A 19,784-nucleotide genomic window follows, 5' to 3' on the forward strand; every position below is an offset into this window, starting at 1 on the left:
GCAAGTAGAAGTTTGATTTCTTAATCTGCTTCACCTATTTCTTTCCTCCCCTCTCCCTGAAACCTCCTATTTGTTCTTTGTATCTATAATTCTGTTTCTATTTTGTTGTGTTTATTTACTTGTTTTAGTTTTTAGACTCCACATATAAATGAAATGAAAGTATTTATCTTTTCTGACCTTTTTTCACTCAGCATAATAACCTCACTCAGCTTAATACCCTTACAACCATGTTGTCACAAATAGCAAGATTTCCTTATATTTTTTAACTTTTAAATTATGAATGTCTTTATATTTAAAGCCAGTGTCTCATGGACAGCATACAATCAGAGCTTGCTTTTTATCCAATCTGACAATCTCTGCTTTGTGGTATGTTTAAGGCCCACAGCTCCATCTTCAAAGTCAGAGGCAGAGGGAGAAAAGCAAGAGTCAAGTCTATTATTCCTCATAAGATTGTTGCATTCCAGAAGGATCTCTTCTCTGAACCAAGGTCAGTTCAAGGGACAGTTAATAGACACAAAGCATGGACACTGGGGGACACAGAAGAGTTTTGGAAGAAGCGTATGACATTCTTCTTCCTCTGTGAGAATAAGCACTAACTTTATAACTTCCAAGTAAGTTATAAAGTATCAGCTGGAGAGGGGAAAGAGAGTGATTGGATTGTTATGATGTAGCTCAGATGTGACCAGTTTAAGAAAGAAAAAAATGGGCTTGGGAATGGGAGTAGTTTTAAGGAGACAGTCCACTTCATAGGAGAGCCCATAGGTTTGAGTCAAAACATCTTGAACATAAATCCAGGCTCTACATTTCCTGGTCATAAGATTGAGAAATACAATTAATGTCTTGGCTTATAAACATGTGAAAAGGAAGCCATGTTTACCCTTCATGATTGTGCAATCGTTTTTTAACCATAAAAATTATCCAAACAATGGCACTATTTTAGGGAGAACACAGTGAATATCAACTCTAAACAATCCTGATTAGGGATAGGGGAGGAATGGTTGCTGGTGATGGTACAGGGGATTTTGGCCTTTATGATATGTAATCCAAACTTTACATTTTTAACAAGATGTCAGTACACAAACATAGTGGGGATCAGGCTCTTCTTGATATCAGGATACAGACTCCTTCCAGAATCTGATAAAAGCCACAAACTCTTTCCAGAAAAATGGCTCACACAAAGCTCAAGGAGGGTTTTTTGTTTGTTTGTTTGTTTAATTTGTCCGCATCAGGGCTTAGTTGCAGCACGTGGGATCTTTGTTGCATCATGCAGGATCTTTCATTGTGGTGCATTGATTCTCTAGTTGTGGTGCAAAGGCTCAATAGTTGTGGCCTGCCGTCTTAGTTGCCCTGTGACACATGGGATCTTAGTTCCCACACCGAGGACCAAACCCGTGTCCCCTGAATTGTAAGGTGGATTCTTAACCACTGGACCACGAGGGAAGTCCCTAGGGAGTTGTTTTTTTTTTTTTTTTAGTTGAAGTATAGTTAGTTGATTTGGGCTTCCCTGGTGGCTCAAACAGTAAAGACTACACCTGCAATGCAGGAGAACTGGGTTCAATCCCTGGGTTGGGAAGATTCCCGGGAGGAGGGCCTGGTAACCCTCTCTAGTATTCTTGCCTATAGAATCCCCAAGGACAGAGGAGCATGGTGGGCTACAGTCCATGGGATCGAAGAGTCAGACACGACTGTGTGACTAAGCACAGCACAGTCAATTTAGATCATTAGTTTCAGGTGTAAAACCTGAAACAGGGATTCAATAGTTTTATAGATTATATTCCATTTAAAGTTATTACAAAATAATAGCTATATTTTCCTGTGTTATAAAACATATCTCTGTTTCTTATTTATTTTATACATAGTAGTTTGTAACTCCTAATCTCATACCCCTATCTTGCTTTTCTCCCTTCCCTCTCCCCACTGGGTAAGGGGATCAATAGACCCCTTGAACTCTGCTCATGGATCCCAATTTTAAGAATCCTGATTTATATCAGTAAATAAAAGGAATAAAAATCTAGTTTACCTGTATAAAGATAATTTAATTATGGTTACTTAGACAAATCACTTATATTTGCATATCATGTGATACAGTACTTTGCTTATAATTATGTCAGGTTGACTTTGCTCTAAGTTAGATTTGGTATAAAACGAAAGTTGTTTCAGGCTCCAACTTCATCATTTGTGGTTCATATGGCAAAGTGTTGCCTATTCACAATTTTAAAAGAAAAAATTAGAGTGATCTTTTTTCTTAAGAATGATATTCTGCCTTCACGGTTTCACCTGTTGAAATAATTATTACTATTTCCCAGGTTGGGAATTGTGTGCTCGTACAGAATACATTGGTAGGTGAGAGGTTGTGAAGCAGAGTGGAAGGTGTTCAGGCTCTAAAGACAGGCCTGGGCTGGAGTCTCAGCTCCTCTACCACTTACTCCAGTTCAACCTTTAAGTTCTGGCCTTCAATAACTTCATTGACTATGAGAATAACAAATACCTACTTAAGGGATTTCTAGGAGGATTAGGGACCACATAAACAAGGAGCCCAGGCTGTATTAGATCTTAAATAAATAGGGCTATTGTTACAGCGAGTCTTTAGTGTTATACAAGAGCAGCTTTGTTGCTGATGGCTCCCAATGCCATATAATCAAACTGGGTTCAGGGGACAAGAAGCAGCAAATGACAAAGGCTGATAACTGCTGCCATCCCCAAGGTGCCAGAGAGCCGGATTCAAGGTTACAGGTGTGTCTCGCCTTTGGCAGCCCAATGAAGCACGTCTTCAGAATGGCATTTTATTGACTTTTCTCAAGGTCAGTGCGGTATCTAAGGTGGCTTAAATATCGGGAAATAACACATGCAGGGGAAAAACCAGTGCAATAATGACACCTTTTCCTTCCTTACTGCTAGCTTCCTTGTTTCTTTTTTCTCTGGTTCAGTGAATGCCAACCCAAGGAGTAATAAATCTTCTGACACTTTCATGTCTGGGTAACTGTCTTCACTTTCCGTCACTCCTCTGGCAAGAATGGGTGCATTCTGTGAGTCCCCGTCAACCAATTCTGAGGCCAAAGTGTCCCAGGATTCAGTGTAAGACTGTGTGGTGTGGTGGGAAAAGTAGTAGCTGAGAATTCGGGACACTCGGATTTGGAGCTTACGACCATTTCTGTCCGAATCCACATAATGGGGGCCGATAGCGCGGCTTTAGTTTCCTCATTCGTCACGCGCACCCAGCCCGGCCTTGGGTGTGAGCGAGCTTTGTTCGCACTAAAGACCAGCGGCAACCCCGCAGGACTACCCCAGCCGGCGTGGGCAGGGGCTCAGCCCGGGCGGGGCCCGCGATGGGCAGGGCTTCTCCCGCGCCGCCTAGGGAACCGGGTTCCAGGCTCCTGACGGCGTCTCAGTTGCCAGGGGAACCGGGGCGGCGCGCTTTCCGGCGCAGTCGTGCGCGGCGCAGCTGTCATGGCGGAGGCCATCTGGAGCAGTGACACCGGAGAGGCCGTGTACCGCTCTCGGGACCCCGTGCGCAACCTCCGCCTCCGGTAGTCGCATCACCCCAGAGCCCCGTGCTTTTATGCTCTCAGATAATTGGAGCCTGAATTACACTTCTCCTTTGCTGGGGCCCTCACTTCCGTTTGCAGTACTGACCACTGTGATCCAGGCCTCGTCGCGTCTCCCTCACTACCTGGAACCCTCTTCACTCGCAACTTCCTAGACTCACCCTTTCAGGACCCTACGCCCCCCAAATTCCTCAGGGCCCTATGTCTCCCTCCAATACACTCTCGCATCCTCTCCTCCCTGGGGCCCCATGCCCCCCTCCCCGCCCCTCTGTTGCCTGCACCCTGCCACATCTCTTGGTAGTCATAATCTCTTCAGTGCTTCGTTTCCCCATCCTTGCTCTGTGTTCGTCTCCTGCTTGTGTATCTTGTAACAGTATTTTGGGCTTCTCTTTTCCTGGCAGAGTCCACCTGCAAAGAATCACATCAAGCAACTACCTCCATTGCCAGCCTGCTGCCCAACTGGGGAAGGATCTCATAGACTTGGCCACTTTTAGGCCTCACCCAACGGCCAGTGGGTGTATTTTGGTGATGGGGCCCCTTGGGGATCTGGGGAAGGGCCTAGGGCTGAGGTTACCTCTTAAGACAGAGTAGACCCAGGTCTATAGTCTGAGAAAGGGTATAGAGAGCTTGCGTTTCTTGTCCAAGGTCACTGGGCTGCCAACTGTTGAAGTCAGAATTTGATCCCAGGCAGTTTTAACTACTACATTATGTTGTGTGAAAATTGAATTCAAGAAGTGATTCCTATCATCAAGAAGCTGATCTGAACTGTGGTCAAATGTACTGAAATAGCAAATACTGTGCTTTGGGTATATTATAAATTTACCTCTAAACCCAAATGCCATTTCTGACATTTTTTTTTCCTAAGAGAAAATATGACTCCAAACTTGAAACTTACAATATGAACACTTTTTAAAAACAAGTTAAACATTTGGGTCTGCTTGGAAAATGCACTTTTTTTTTTTAACCTTGCTGTGTGGCATGTGGGATCTTAGTTTTCCCTGTAGGGATGGAACCCATGCCCCCTGCAATGCAACCATGGGACTACCAGGGAAGTCCCAGAAAATGTGCGTATTAGTATTATCTGTGTTCTAGCCTTTTTCTTTCTCTGAGAAGCCAGAAAAGTGAGAAAGAGAAGACAGTGTGTTTATGTTAGGTCACTAGTCTCTTTGCTTTTGTTGTTTCTGTTCAGAAATATTGCTGGGCAAAAGTGTGAGCTGGTGGGTTTTGAAGCATATATCTTTGGAAAAGGCATACTCATCTAGGAGTATACATATTAGATTTGGTTCTTTTTTAAAAACAATCTGTTTTATGTCTTTCCTTTTCTCTCTTAATACTTGGTCTCTTAAGGTTACAGTGTTTGTGATTCTAGATTTATGGCTTCAGAAATAGTGAAGATAAAAATGCCATGGTTCATAGCAAATGTAGACAATCGGCATTGAGAAAGAGCTGTTCAGCCTATATCTAAATTTCAGCTCTTGACTCTGAATTAGATTAATTAATTCCTGGAGGACGTGATTTCTATTATTAAAGTGAGGGGGGTGATTAAAACTTCTTGGGTCTTAACCTTGGCTTCTGCGCATATCTACTGCCTCTCTAGAGTGAGTACTTCATAATCAGTGAACTCCAACTGGTTTTGTGGCAAGTATAAGAGCACAGACTTTGGTTATAACCAACCAGAGAGCAAGAAGTAGTGCTAGTTGGGCTCAAACATTTGACTCGCTCTGTTTTCTATGCAGGTGGACACCGCCCAGAGGAAGAAGAAGAAGAGGAGGTTGTGATTGGGTGGCAAGAGAAGCTCTTCAGCCAGGTGGGCTGGTGCCCCTTGTCTGCTCCGTCTCCCTGCACCTGGCCCACGTCCGCCTGCCTGGTCGCAGGGAAAGGTTCCTGATACATATCGCCAAACTGACTTCCAGAAAAGTTACAGCAGTGTATACTTCCCACTGCTGTGTGTACGGGCTCAGTGTACACACAGCACACATAAAACCTGTCACTAGCTGGTTTTATGATCTTGAGTAACATGCTTTTCACCTCTGGGCCACATACCAAAACAGCACACGGTCTTGGTGTGTCAGTTCTATAACAGCAGAATTGAGTTAGACTGTCGCTCTGGTTCCTTGTAGCACTAACCTTCGTTGGCTTTTCTGTCCTCCATCAGTTTAGATAAAACATCATGACAAATGATATTTGACCAAACAGTTGTAGCGACAAAATTAAAATATTCTCACTGGAACTCTGTTTCTTTGTGACCTCAGTTTGAAGTAGATCTGTACCAAAATGAAGCAGCCTGTCAGAGCCCTTTGGATCATCAATACCGTCAAGAGATTCTAAAGCTGGAAGATTCAGGTGGCAGGAAGAACCGACGGATCTTTACCTACACTGACTCTGATAGATACACCAATTTGGAAGAGGTATCATTCTTTCCCAAGTAGACAGACTCAGGTAGACTTACCCAAGCTCTGTAGCTCCCTTCACCTTTGTTTCCCCTGGCTTTCTGGCCTCGTGTTTTAACTCAGAAGCCTGTTAAGTGAGCCTGTCTAGGAATTTCCGTGTGTTTCTGGCAGCCAGACTGGAGTAGGTTGGTGGGCACAGTCTGTGGGTGGTGTGGCTGCTGCTCCCTGCCACACCTGCTGGAGGGCCTGGGGGAGCCTGCAGTGTCTCTAATGCTAGGCTTGCAGACTGCACACTGTGGGGAGCAGCCGCTAGGTTTGATTTCCCCCGTGCATCATGAGATCAGACAGGTGGATGGAGTCTAGAACCATCTAGATTAAATTCATCATGGGATTCAGCCAAAACTGAACATACAGATTTGAAGAGGAATTCAGTACTGTATAGGGAATGGCTTATGTCCTCAGTTTGCCAATGGCAGCGTACCCTTGTGGCCTCGTTTTAGATTTTCTTCAGTCACTGTATGATATGTTCTGTCTTCTCAGTGAGATTATAAACTCCTTGAAGGAGGGGAGAGCCTATATTTTCTGATTTTTGTCTATGAGTCTGTAGATTTCTTTTTTTTTTTTAATGCAAAATCTAATTTTATTTTATTTTTAAACTTTACAATATTGTATTGGTTTTGCCAAATATCGAAATGAATCCGCCACAGGTATACATGTGTTCCCCATCCTGAACCCTCCTCCCTCCCCATACCATCCCTCTGGGTCGTCCCAGTGCACCAGCCCCAAGCATCCAGTATTGTGCATCGAACCTGGACTGGCGACTCGTTTCATATATGATATTATACATATTTCAATGCCATTCTCCCAAATCATCCCACCCTCTCCCTCTCCCACAGAGTCCAAAAGACTGTTCTATACATCAGTGTTTCTTTTGCTGTCTTGTATACAGGGTTATTGTTACCATCTTTCTAAATTCCATATATATATGTGTTGGTATACTGTATTGGTGTTTTTCTTTCTGGCTTACTTCACTCTGTAAAATAGGCCCCAGTTTCATCCACCTCATTAGAACTGATTCAAATGTATTCTTTTTAATGGCTGAGTAATACTCCATTGTGTATATGTACCATAGCTTTCTTATCCATTCATCTGCTGATGGACATCTAGGTTGCTTCCATATCCTGGCTATTATAAACAGTGCTGCGATGAACATTGGGGTACACGTGTCTCTTTCAATTCTGGTTTCCTCAGTGTGTATGCCCAGCAGTGGGATTGCTGGATCATAAGGCAGTTCTATTTCCAGTTTTTAAGGAATCTCCACACTGTTCTCCATAGTGGCTGTACTAGTTTTCATTCCCACCAACAATGTAAGAGGGTTCCCTTTCTCCACACCCTCTCCAGCATTTATTGCTTGTAGAATTTTGGATCACAGCCTTTCTGACTGGCGTGAAATGGTACCTCATAGTGGTTTTGATTTGCATTTCTCTGATAATGAGTGATGTTGAGCATCTTTTCATGTGTTTGTTAGCCATCTGTATGTCTTCTTTGGAGAAATGTCTATTTAGTTCTTTGGCCCATTTTTTGATTGGGTCATTTATTTTTCTGGAGTTGAGCTGTAGGAGTTGCTTGTATATTTTTGAGATTAGTTGTTTGTCAGTTGCTTCGTTTGCTATTATTTTCTCCCATTCTGAAGGCTGTCTTTTCACCTTGCTTATAGTTTCCTTTGTTGTGCAGAAGCTTTTAAGTTTAATTAGGTCCCATTTGTTTATTTTTGCTTTTATTTCCAATATTCTTGGAGGTGGGTCATAGAGGATCCTGCTGTGATGTATGTCGGAGAGTGTTTTGCCTGTGTTCTCCTCTAGGAGTTTTATAGTTTCTGGTCTTACATTTAGATCTTTAATCCATTTTGAGTTTATTTTTGTGTATGGTGTTAGAAAGTGTTCTAGTTTCATTCTTTTACAAGTGGTTGACCAGATTTCCCAGCACCACTTGTTAAAGAGATTGTTTTTAATCCATTGTATATTCTTGCCTCCTTTGTCAAAGATAAGGTGTCCATATGTGCGTGGATTTATCTCTGGGCTTTCTGTTTTGTTCCATTGATCTATATTTCTGTCTTTGTGCCAGTACCATACTGTCTTGATGACTGGCTTTGTAGTAGAGCCTGAAGTCAGGTAGGTTGATTCCTCCAGTGCCATTCTTCTTTCTCAAGGTAGCTTTGGCTATTCGAGGTTTTTTGTATTTCCATACAAATTGTGAAATTATTTGTTCTAGCTCTGTGAAGAATACCGTTGGTAGCTTGATAGGGATTGCATTGAATCTATAAATTGCTTTGGGTAGTATACTCATTTTCACTATATTGATTCTTCCAATCCATGAACATGGTATATTTTTCCATCTGTTAGTGTCCTCTTTGATTTCTTTCACCAGTGTTTTATAGTTTTCTATATATAGGTCTTTAGTTTCTTTAGGTAGATATATTCCTAAGTATTTTATTCTTTTCATTGCAATGGTGAATGGAATTATTTCCTTAATTTCTCTTTCTGTTTTCTCATTATTAGTGTATAGGAATGCAAGGGATTTCTGTGTGTTGATTTTATATCCTGCAACTTTACTATAATCATTGATTAGTTCTAGTAATTTTCTGGTGGAGTTTTTAGGGTTTTCTATGTAGAGGATCATGTCATCTGCAAAGTGAGAGTTTTACTTCTTCTTTTCCAATTTGGATTCCTTTTATTTCTTTTTCTGCTCTGATTGCTGTGGCCAAAACTTCCAAAACTATGTTGAATAGTAATGGTGAAAGTGGGCACCCTTGTCTTGTTCCTGACTTTAGAGGAAATGCTTTCAATTTTTCACCATTGAGGATAATGTTTGCTGTGGGTTTGTCATATATAGCTTTTATTATGTTGAGGTATGTTCCTTCTATTCCTGCTTTCTGGAGAGTTTTTATCATAAATGGATGTTGAATTTTGTCAAAGGCTTTCTCTGCATCTATTGAGATAATCATATGGTTTTTATTTTTCAATTTGTTAATGTGGTGTATTACATTGATTGATTTGCAGATATTGAAGAATCCTTGCATCCCTGGGATAAAGCCCACTTGGTCATGGTGTATGATCTTTTTAATGTGTTGTTGGATTCTGATTGCTAGAATTTTGTTAAGGATTTTTGCATCTATGTTCATCAGTGATATTGGCCTGTGGTTTTCTTTTTTTGTGAGATCTTTGTCAGGTTTTGGTATTAGGGTGATGGTGGCCTCATAGAATGAGTTTGGAAGTGTACCTTCCTCTGCAATTTTCTGGAAGAGTTTGAGTAGGATAGGTGTTAGCTCTTCTCTAAATTTTTGGTAGAATTCAGCTGTGAAGCTGTCTGGACCTGGGCTTTTGTTTGCTGGAAGATTTTTGATTACAGTTTCAATTTCCGTGCTTGTGATGGGTCTGTTAAGATTTTCTATTTCTTCCTGGTCCAGTTTTGGAAAGTTGTACTTTTCTAAGAATTTGTCTATTTCTTCCACGTTGTCCATTTTATTGGCATATAATTGTTGATAGTAGTCTCTTATGATGCTTTGTATTTCTGTGTTGTCTGTTGTGATCTCTCCATTTTCATTTCTAATTTTATTGATTTGATTTTTCTCCCATTGTTTCTTGATGAGTCTGGCTAATGGTTTGTCAATTTTATTTATCCTTTCAAAGAACCAGCTTTTGGCTTTGTTGATTTTTGCTATGGTCTCTTTTGTTTCTTTTGCATTTATTTCTGCCCTAATTTTTAAGATTTCTTTCCTTCTACTAACCCTGGGGTTCTTCATTTCTTCCTTTTCTAGTTGCTTTAGGTGTAGAGTTAGGTTATTTATTTGACTTTTTTCTTGTTTCTTGAGGTATGCCTGTATTGCTATGAACTTTCCCCTTAGGACTGCTTTTACAGTGTCCCACAGGTTTTGGGTTGTTGTGTTTTCATTTTCATTTGCTTCTATGCAAATTTTGATTTCTTTTTTAATTTCTTCTGTGATTTGTTGGTTATTCAGCAGCATGTTGTTCAGCCTCCATATGTTGGAATTTTTAATAGTTTTTCTCTTGTAATTGAGATCTAATCTTACTGCATTGTGGTCAGAAAAGATGCTTGGAATGATTTCAATTTTTTTGAATTTACCAAGGCTAGATTTATGGCCCAGATGTGATCTATCCTGAAGAAGGTTCCATGTGCACTTGAGAAAAAGGTGAAATTCATTGTTTTGGGATGAAATGTCCTATAGATATCAATTAGGTCTAACTGGTCTATTGTATCGTTTAAAGTTTGTGTTTCCTTGTTAATTTTCTGTTAGTTGATCTATCCATAGGTGTGAGTGGGGAGTCTGTAGATTTGTAAGCTAGGTGTTAAGTGAATGTTTTTGAAAGTTGTGGGTTGGTAGCATGTAAAATTTAGGTTGTCTGTTTTGGTAAAGAAAGGAAAATTACGGAGCGTTTTTCACGGAATACTTGTGTTACATTTGGCATCTTCCAACCACCTAGTGACGTCAGCATCTACTGGGTAGACTCACCCAACTCTGTTGGTACGGGCTTACAGACTGCAGACTCATTTCTCAAGAGTAATGTGCTGCTACCACCTTAGGGCAGATCAGGGCATGGTTGGGCTCTTCTCTGAGCTGTTTGTGCCTCTGCACCCTCCATCAGCGTGTGCTGTTGTGAGGTGGCTGCGCTCTCAAGGTCCTGTGAGGTTTCAGAAGGAAGGTTTCCCTCCAGCTGCTTGGTCCCACGTGGCCCTGAGCTGCTGGCTTATACCAAGCTGCTCTGTTTTCCCAGCACTGTCAGAAAATGACCACCGCAGCCAGCGAAATGCCATCCTTCTTGGTCGAGCGAATGGCAAATGTCAGGCGGCGACGGCAGGACAGGCGAGGGACGTGAGTGCAAGTGTGTATGGGGCTGGGGAGGTCCCCGTATTCCTTCTGTGCCAGTGTTCTTGGTGTGCTCACCGATGCGAGTGTCCCACTCTGCAGTGGAGTGCTCCCCTGTACTCCTTCTGGGTGTGCTCCCTTGCGTTCTTCCTTCAGGCTCTTCAGGGGGTGCCAGGGAAGTGACCCTTCCTGTGGTGTCTCCCAGGGAAGGTGGCATACTTAAGTCACGAATCGTCACTTGGGAGCCCTCAGAAGAATTCATCAAGAACAACCATGTCATCAACACTCCTCTTCAGACCATGTACATCATGGCAGACCTGGGGCCCTATGGAAAGTGAGTGAAACTTCTCACTGCCCAACTCAGACCTTCATCCTCTTCTCCTGTTGCTAACCATCACCCTCCTGTTACGGTCATCCCAGGTATATGGGAGGGAGGGATTTTGTTTCCTTCTTTTTCTTTGGAAGGAAATGTTTTACTCTGACTGTTCTCACCCTAGCCTCTGTCTACTCCCCTGATGTGAACTGAATACCTCATCCTCTTTCCCAGAAATGGGGCCAGCAATCTTGAACTCTTGTGTTACCCCTGGTTTCTAGGCTTGGCTATAAGAAGCATGAACATGTCCTCTGTACTCTGAAGGTGGACAGCAATGGAGTGATCACAGTAAAACCTGACTTCACTGGCTGCAAAGGACCCTACAGGTGAGAAGAGGAAGAAAGAGGCGGTGGAGACTAGCATTCCTTTGCTGGGCTTCACTTCTTGCCTTGAGTGGAGGAAGTTCTCAGAAAGCCCTTTGTCTCTCCTGACGTTTAAATTCCCAGCTGACAGTTTGTTCCTGGGTTGGGTCTGGAGGGCCTCATCTCCTGTTTTCCCAGTTAGTCCCTTTGTGGCTTTGACCTTACAGAATCGAGACAGAGGGGGAGAAGCAGGAGCTGTGGAACTATACGATCGACAATGTGTCTTCCCTCGCCCAGCCTGAGGAGGAGGAGCGGGAACAGCGCGTGTTCAAGGACGTGAGTGCTGGTTCATCCGAGAACCGGAGAGCGGAGCTGAGGCTGCGCTTGAGGGTTGGTCAGCAGCGGCCGGGTCTTGCTCTTGATGGCCTCTCCTGACTGGGGAAGCCCTTCTAACCTATCAGACATGAGGCGTTGAGCCTGTTATAAGATCATTATGCTAATGACGATCTATCTGAGCATGGCCTGTGCTCTGTGCTAGGGACTTCACATGCCTAATTTCATTTAGACTGTACTGCAGCCCTTCGAGGGAATGCTTATTTTATGACCATTTTACAAGTGAGGCAATGGAGGTCAAGAAGCTAAGAGTCTGCCCCAGGTCGCAGCAGCGTGGGAGCCGGCTTGGCCCCAGGCCAGTGGACTCCAGAGCCTCTGTGCTTCGCTGTCGGATGTCGGCGGCAGGAGCGCTCAGGCACTCGGCTCTCCGTGGCGTTTCCCATTCCTGCTGCGTTTCTCCCTCCCATGCAGACCTGAACCCTGGTCTGCCTGGGACTGCATCTTGAGTCTCGGGGTGGTTTGTTTCCTCAGCTCTACGGCCGGCACAAGGAGTATCTCAACAGCCTCGTGGGCACTGACTTTGAGATGGTGAGTAGCCCAGCTTCCCACACCACCATAAGAGCGCTCTGACTCTAGCTGAGTGATGGTCTTCTCTTCAAGGTCCCCAAGACACACTCTTCAGTGTAAAAAGAAAGTAGAAAATAACATAGAGTATTTTGCTGTGTTTTCGAAGCGTTGCATGTTGATTTAGAACTGTCGATGCATAGGAAGAGGTCTCAAAGGGCACATATCTTCTGGGGGCTTTCTCTGGGAAGAGGGTGGAATTGGAGACAGCAGGTGGCTATTGAGGGGTGAGAGGGATATGTCAGGAATGTTTCCTTTTTATTCTCTAAACTTAGGTAGTTTTGAATTTTTATCAGCGGTGGTGCATTCATGTATTACTTTATAATTAATTTTATTGTTGCTGTTGAGTCACTCAGTCATGTCCGACTCTTTGCAACCCCATGGACTGCATGCCAGGCTTCCTGTTTCCTGGGGTTTGCTCAGATTCATGTCCACTGAGTCAGTGATGCTATTTAACCATTAATTTTTTTTGTAAATAAGTATAAAGATGAAACGTGAGTCTGGGTGAACTCAGGGAGTTAGTGATGGACAGGGAGGCCTGGCGTGCTGCGATTCATGGGGTCGCAAAGAGTCAGACACAACTGAGCGACTGAACTGATAAAGATGAAAAATGTCTTCCTTCCTCTTAATGTAGATATTTTCCCTACATGCTCCATAAAGGAGGGAGGCATCTCATTTCTGTTCGTCAGATAGTTTGGCTTTTAAGACAAAACAGTTTAAGTCCTTAATCCCATGGTCCTGTTCTTTGTCTTCTCTTATTCCAGGAGTTCCTTTTCTAGATCTGGAAACAAAGATAGAGTTAGCTGATGGTCTCCCTCTCTGTTTGTAAAAAATTAGCTTTCACTATTTTTATATTGTATTAGCAACAGATGTTCAGTGTTAAAAAGTTAACTAAGATAGAGACACAAATAATTTAAAAGGAAACTGCCTAGCTTCTTGGCCTCAGCCCCCAGAGGGAGCAGGGTCTCTGGCCTCTTGCTGTAGGGCAGTGGCAGCTGTGTCTGCTTCTCTTGACCATTCTCATAATGTCCTCACTCTCTGTTGCCCCTTCCACCATTTAAATTAGGTGCTTTCCCCCTACGTTACGCATTTGAGAAATGAAGGAAACAGATCTGTGGAGAAACAGCAGGTGGGGAGGAAGCGTGGGTAGTTGCTCGTCAGAATCGGACATCTCATGACAGGTCCTGTGGGGGTTTACGGACAGGCTGGAGGAGAGGTGTTGCTTCCCTCTGACCTCCTGACCGGTCCCCACTTCTCTCTACCCCAGACCGCACCAGGTGCCCTCCGGCTCTTCGTGAATGGAGAGGTGGGTAAGTGTCTCACCAGACAGAGGTCCCCTGAGGCTTGGCAAGTGCCAGAGAGAGCAGTGTGGAATAGTCCTCCCCACCCCAGCAGTGGCCTTGGGTTGTCCGCAGCGCTCGGGAGACTCAGGCATGAGTCTTTCCTGGAAACACAGAGTCCCCGGCCCTTGGGAGCCTTGCTTCCACAAGTGGGTAGGCCCTGCAGGACTGGGTCAGGTGTTAGGGGTGATAGGGCAATACACTGAATCTGTTTCCTGTTTTCTTAGTTTCAGCCCAAGGCTATGAGTATGACAACCTCTACGTCCACTTCTTTGTGGAGTTGCCAACTTCTAGTAAGTAGTATTCACAAGTCTCCCTTTTTACCCCTTCTGACAGTTTTCCAGAAGCATTCGGTCAGGTTTCCTTCCCCGCTCCTCCACTGAAATTGTTACCGTTCTTTTCAAGGTCATAGGTCACTTCCAAGATGTGGAATCCTGTGGGGACGTGTCTGCCTTCGCCCTCCTTGTCTCCCAGTTGCTGCAGCTCACTTTCCTCACTGCCCCTCTCCTCTTGCCTTCGGGCTCTGTGCTCCGCTCTGCTCTCTCGTTGGTGGCTCAGCAGTCTCCTTGGCTGTTTCCTCATCTGCTGTTGACCTAAAACTATTAGAGCATCCAAGGCCAGGCCTGGCCTTCTGTTACCGTCTCTACACAGTCTTCCTAGGTGGCCCCATCCTTCCTGTGGCTTCAGTACTGTGTGTGTGTCTCAGACGCCCAGACTTCTCTCTCTACTCTTAGCCTCCCCCTGAATTCCAGACTCATGCCCACTTACCTGTTTGTTGTTTCTGCTTAATGTGACCAAAAGCATCCCCGATTCCTCCTCTTGCCGCAAACGTGCCATCATGGTCTTCTCCATCTTAGCAGAACCACAGTATCATCTCCTTGGTGTCTAATACCAGGAATATAAGAGACATCCTTGATTCCCCACTTTCTCTAGCTCCCTACCACCATTCATGCCATCAGCAGCAATTCCTGTCAGGTCTGTTTCCCAAAGATGTCCTGAATTACCTGTTCTCTTGAGGACCCTGGACCAAACCACCATCATCTCTTACTTAGGCCAAAGCGTTAAGTGTCTAATTTATCCTCTTGCTTCCTGTCTTGCTCTTATGTTTCTTTTCTTTTTTTAAATAATTTTTATTTATTTATGTATTTTTAGCTGTGCTGGGTCTTCATTGCTGCAGGGACTCCTCTCCCGTTGGCGGTGCTCGGGCTTCTCACGGCAGTGGCTACTCTTGTTGCAGAGCATGGGCTCTCGGGCCCTGAGGTTTCAGTAGCCACGGTTCCCGGGCTCTGGAGCACAGGCTCAGTAGTTCTGGTGCACAGGCTTAGTTTTTTTCTCGGCTTGTGGGAATCTTCCTGGACCAGGGACCAAACCTGTGTCTCCTGCATTGGCAGGTGGCTTCTTTATCATTGAGCCACCAGGGAAGCCCCCCTTACGTTTCATTTGCCATACATACCACAGCCTAACCGAGCCTTTAAAATGTAAACCAGCTGTCTCTCTTCAACTTAAAGCCCCAACAGCTTCCCTTCCCACTTTGAGCAAAGTCCAGACCCCATTCTCTGAATGAGCTGGCCCTGGCCTGTCTCTCCCTTATAACATTCCAGTCATGCTTCCTGTTCCTCAACAGGCCAAGTTCATTCCCACTTTGGGGCCTTTTCAGGACCATTTCCTCTGTCTGAAACCTTTTGAATCCTATCTTTACACGACTGGTTCTGCTTCAGTTTAGGTCTCAGCCTAAGTGCCACCTCCGAGTGGTCCCTCAGCATCCCTAAATGGGCCTCCAGGCCTCTCAGTCTCTTCACGCTGTTTTATATTTAGCTTTTATCACTCCCTGATGGTCTGTCGTTGGTTGGCTTTCTGTGCCCCCTCCCACCCCCAGCTAGAAGGTTAGCTCCCTGAGAGACAGAAAGCTTTTCTATCTGGTCACTGCAGTGTCCCCAGGGGCCCGTCATAGCACACAGTAGGCCCAGTGAACGTGGCATGAGTGATTGGTCACGTGCCTGAGTGACTGAATGCAGAAAGGAGCTTTGTGTTTCTGTCAACTGCTCGCCTTCCTCCCAGGTTGACTGACTCTGTGTGGTCTTTGGCTTTTAGACTGGTCAAGCCCAGCGTTCCAGCAGCTCTCAGGAATAACACAGACCTGTGCCACCAAGTCCCGGGGGATGGTATGGCAACAACAGGGGCACCTGGAGGGAACAGGGCTGCTCCCGGCATGACATCCAAAGATGATCGGGCTGACAGCGCGGGGAGGACTCGAGAGCTGAGTCTGGCGCTTCGCTGTGGGCCCTGCAGGGCCGCCTGGCCCCAGGGTTCTCCGCCTTTTTGAGAATGGCAGCAGCTTGTGTCTGGGTGTCCCTTCCCCTCTTAGCCTCTTATTTCCTGTGTGGAGTGATAGTTTTTCCTTTTCCATTGGGACCGTGACCTTGTCACTGGCCACAGGAAAAATGAGTGCCAAGTGAGGCCTTGCCACTCCGTGGCACTGAGTTTAAAACAACAGCCCTCCTTTTTAGGATAACGTGGCCTACTTCTCCTACCCTTTCACATTCGAGGCCTCCTTCCTCCACGAGGACGAATCTGTCGGTGAGTGGCCTGGCCGGTCCTCGGCCTTGGGACTCCTCAGACATGCCCTCTCCCATGGGGGCCTCCTGGGACCTGGCCGCTTCTCCCCTCCGCAGATGCGCTCCCAGAGTGGCCCGTGCTCTACTGCGAGGTCGTCTCGCTGGACTTCTGGCAGCGGTACCGCGTGGAAGGCTACGGGGCTGTGGTGCTGCCCGCCACCCCAGGTGACCTCTCGTCCCTGCCCTGCACGTAGCCCTCCTGCCCCCGCTCCTAGACGCAAGGCTGATGCTTCAGAGAACTCGACCACTTCCTGGGAGAAGCGGGGATGACTGGGAACTAGAAGCACTTAACTTGCAAGATTCTGTGCTCCTTTTGAGGGCATTTTCTGTCTCCGTTAGAGACAGCTGAGCAGCTCTGGACTCTGATTCCGGCTCCTCTGATTTGACCTGCAGCCTTGGGGGAGCAGCCTGTGTCAAGATGGGCTCTGGACAGACATGTACTGAGCGGATCACCGTTCCTTTAGAAATAATAGCCACTGTCTTCTCTTGTGTGCCAGGCAGTGTGCTGAGTGCTTCTCGTTTAATTCTCCCCACTACTCTTTGAGGCGTAGGTGTTGGTATTATTTCCGTTTTACTAGACGAGGAGAATGGGGTTCAGAGAGGCTGAAACTTGCGCCAGCACCCAGGTAGTAACTGGCAGAGCTAAGATCTGAGCTTCTGTCTGATTGATTCCCACGTGGGTCCCCTAAACCTCCGTGGTGACCTTCACCAGAGGTCAGGCCATCCCCAGACCAGGTGTTTTAGTGGTGGCAAGGCCCGTGTCACTGCTGGGGAGCCTGCGAGGGACCGCAGGCCCTTTCCAGCCCTGGCTGCATCCTCTTCTGCCCAGGCTCTCACACCCTGACGGTCTCCACCTGGAGGCCCCTGGAGCTCAGCCCAGTGGCTGAACTGCGGAGGTTTTTCATTGGTGGCTCTCTGGAGCTGGAGGACCTCTCCTACGTGTGGATACCAGGAACCTTCAAGGTGACTTTTGTCTCTGGGTAGATTTCACCGTGGGAAGTTATGACCCTGTCTTCTGGGAAAGATGCAGTCTTGGTTAAGGGCCCTTGATTGTTCATTGCTTTATCAATGCTTAGTCTCTTCCTTTCTGTGGCTCCAGTGGGAAATCTCAGCCACATCTTGAAGCACATACAGATGTCACTGTGCTCCTAGGAGAGCTCTGAGAAGTAGGACGCTTAGAGGTTTCCCCTGGTCCCCATCAGAGTAACCGGCCCCTTCTCCCAGCCCATCCCTGAGACCTCAGGAAGCAGAGGGTCAGCCGGCTTCTTAGAAGACTGCTCATTCTCAAACGAGGCTGGACTGTTCCCTGATTGACAGTTGGGAGGTGATGGCATTTGGGTTTTGGGATGAATTTTCCCCGACAGACCTGTTCTCCCCAAGAATGGGAATAAGAATGGGAGTGAGGCCAGCATGGTGCCTGGGGTCTGGAAACCACCCGAAGCCTGACACTAACCGGATCCACAGGGGGAGCGTCTGAGCCGCTTCGGGCTCCGCACCGAGACCACAGGCAGCGTCACCTTCCGCCTGCACTGTCTGCAGCAGTCCCGGTGAGTGGCCCCGGCCCTCTGCCTCAGGCCTTCTGGTCCCCAGGGCTGCAGAGCAGCCGTGGTCAGGTGGCTGGCTCCCCACAGGGCCTTCATGGAGTCAAGTTCCCTCCGGAAGAGGATGCGGAGTGTGTTGGACCGTCTGGAGGGATTCAGCCAGCAGAGTTCCATTCACAATGTGCTGGGTAGGCATCCCCCTCCACCCAAGTCCAGCCACCCCGCCCCTCCCAACATCCACCTAGGCCCCATCGCCCCCACACTGTGGTCCTGACTCCGTGTCTACTTCCCTCACAGAGGCCTTCCGGCGAGCCCGGCGCCGTATGCAGGAGGCCCGAGAAAGCCTCCCCCAGGACCTTGTGAGTCCCTCGGAAACCTCAGTCTCCTAGCTTTTTGCAGCCCTGGCCTCTGTGATGAGTGATACCCACCATGGCCCGGGCCCTGCCACCTCTTCGTCTTTCTGGTTAGAGACCCCACTGACCTGCTGAGAACCAGAGGAGCTGAGAATCCTGACCCCCCCACCTGCTCTTCAGCTGCCAAATGCCCACAGGTGGTCGCCTCTTGATATGTCAGCCCCTGCACGTGCCCCTTCACAAGAGGACAGGTGTTTCAGGGTTGAGACCCGTTTGGGGGTAAGGCCAGAGTCACTTCTGTCCTCAGCACTACCTGCTCTCTGGCCTGTCTCTGGGTCTCGGGGGCAGAGCGCCGCGGTCCGTCCTGCTCTGCACCTGCTGCACACATGGGGGCCCAAGAGAGAAGGCAGGCGAGGGAGGTCTTCTATCCCCAGCCCAGGAGCCCACCTCCTTTTCCTGCCGGGGGGCTGGCTGCCAGAGTAAATGAAGGCTGAAGGCAGTCCTTTCTGCTAGCTGGCTAGTGGCTTTTATTGTGTTTTTTGTACATAAAAACGTTTTCTACCATCTGACATTCCGTCGGCTTGTTTTCTGCTCAAGTCTCTGGCATGGCCAAGGTATTCTCCTTAATGTTGGGGCCCCTAACACTGCTGCCCTTCCCTGCCTTTTCCTATTCCAGAGGTTCTTTGGATTCTCCAAACTCAGCCCCCAGGAGGGTCTTCAAGGTTAGTGCCAGCTGTGTCTTAGCAGAATTCCTCTGAAACATCTGGAGTGAAGTGTACGACAAGTCCCATGCCACCCCATCCCCAGCCCAAAGCAGAAACAGCTTCTGCCCTCAGCGGTGCTTTCTTGGGGGAAGCAGTGAGTGCTGCCCACCCTGCAGGCTTCAGAGGAAGACCGTGGGGTGGCTGGAGGCTGGGACTCTTGCCTCCCATTTCTAAGCAGGGGTCAGGAACAGGCTGGGAAGTGGACGAAAGTGGCTGGAAACCCTCCTTCTCGCCTGGGCCTCCCAGAACCCCTTGCTTGACTCTCGAGCCCTTGTATGCGGCACTGATGTGTGACTTGACACGTGAGAGGGTTGCCTGGTGGAAGGATTCATCGCTGCCAGGTGCCCCAGCCACCACTCCCAGCCAGAAAGCCAGCCATAGCTGGCAAAAGCATGAGCAGGAAACGGTTGCCCCAGGCGAGAAGGTAGCCTTGAGGTCTTCCCCAGGTTTCCTGGTCTCCGAGGTCAGAGGCCTAGGCCGGTCTCCTGCGGAAGCAGCACAAGCGGACAAGTGAGGGACTTGCTGGAGGTCCAAAAGCAGAGCTCTTTTAGGGTGTTGATGACCTAGCTGAGGCTAGGTGGATACTTCCTAATTGCCCCCCAAAGCCCTGGGCCCTGGGAGTAGCTATCAACCCAGAGGCTAGCATACTGGGGAGCCACTGGGAAAGCATATCCTGTCCCTCGAGACGAGTTCTGTGTTTCCTGCTTAGAGGCCTGAAA

At 46.9% G+C, this 19,784-nt stretch overlaps 1 protein-coding gene across 6 annotated transcripts; it reads left to right on the top strand.

Moving 5' to 3' along the window:
- The first annotated feature begins 2,886 nt into the window (after positions 1-2,886).
- MKS1 (MKS transition zone complex subunit 1) lies at positions 2,887-18,870 on the top strand. 6 transcript variants are annotated; one of them, XM_025281236.2, is made up of 19 exons: positions 2,887-3,075; positions 3,947-4,056; positions 5,282-5,352; positions 5,798-5,953; positions 10,729-10,826; positions 11,026-11,154; positions 11,415-11,519; positions 11,723-11,831; positions 12,360-12,416; positions 13,519-13,581; positions 13,720-13,762; positions 14,020-14,085; positions 15,884-15,954; positions 16,300-16,369; positions 16,465-16,572; positions 17,237-17,370; positions 17,872-17,954; positions 18,039-18,136; positions 18,246-18,870. In XM_025281236.2, exons 1-19 carry the CDS (start codon positions 3,014-3,016, stop codon positions 18,335-18,337), a joined length of 1,725 nt encoding a protein of 574 aa, XP_025137021.1. In that variant the 5' UTR covers positions 2,887-3,013; the 3' UTR covers positions 18,338-18,870. The 6 variants fall into 6 exon arrangements, with proteins under 6 accessions (XP_025137021.1, XP_025137026.1, XP_044795571.1 ...); XM_025281235.2 differs by lacking the exon at positions 2,887-3,075 and adding an exon at positions 3,163-3,527; XM_025281237.2 differs by lacking the exons at positions 2,887-3,075; positions 13,519-13,581 and adding an exon at positions 3,176-3,527.
- The last annotated feature ends 914 nt before the right edge of the window (positions 18,871-19,784 follow it).

The sequence above is a fragment of the Bubalus bubalis genome, chromosome 3 (genome assembly GCF_019923935.1).
Source record: "Bubalus bubalis isolate 160015118507 breed Murrah chromosome 3, NDDB_SH_1, whole genome shotgun sequence".
In the NCBI taxonomy this organism is placed as follows: Eukaryota; Metazoa; Chordata; class Mammalia; order Artiodactyla; family Bovidae; genus Bubalus; species Bubalus bubalis.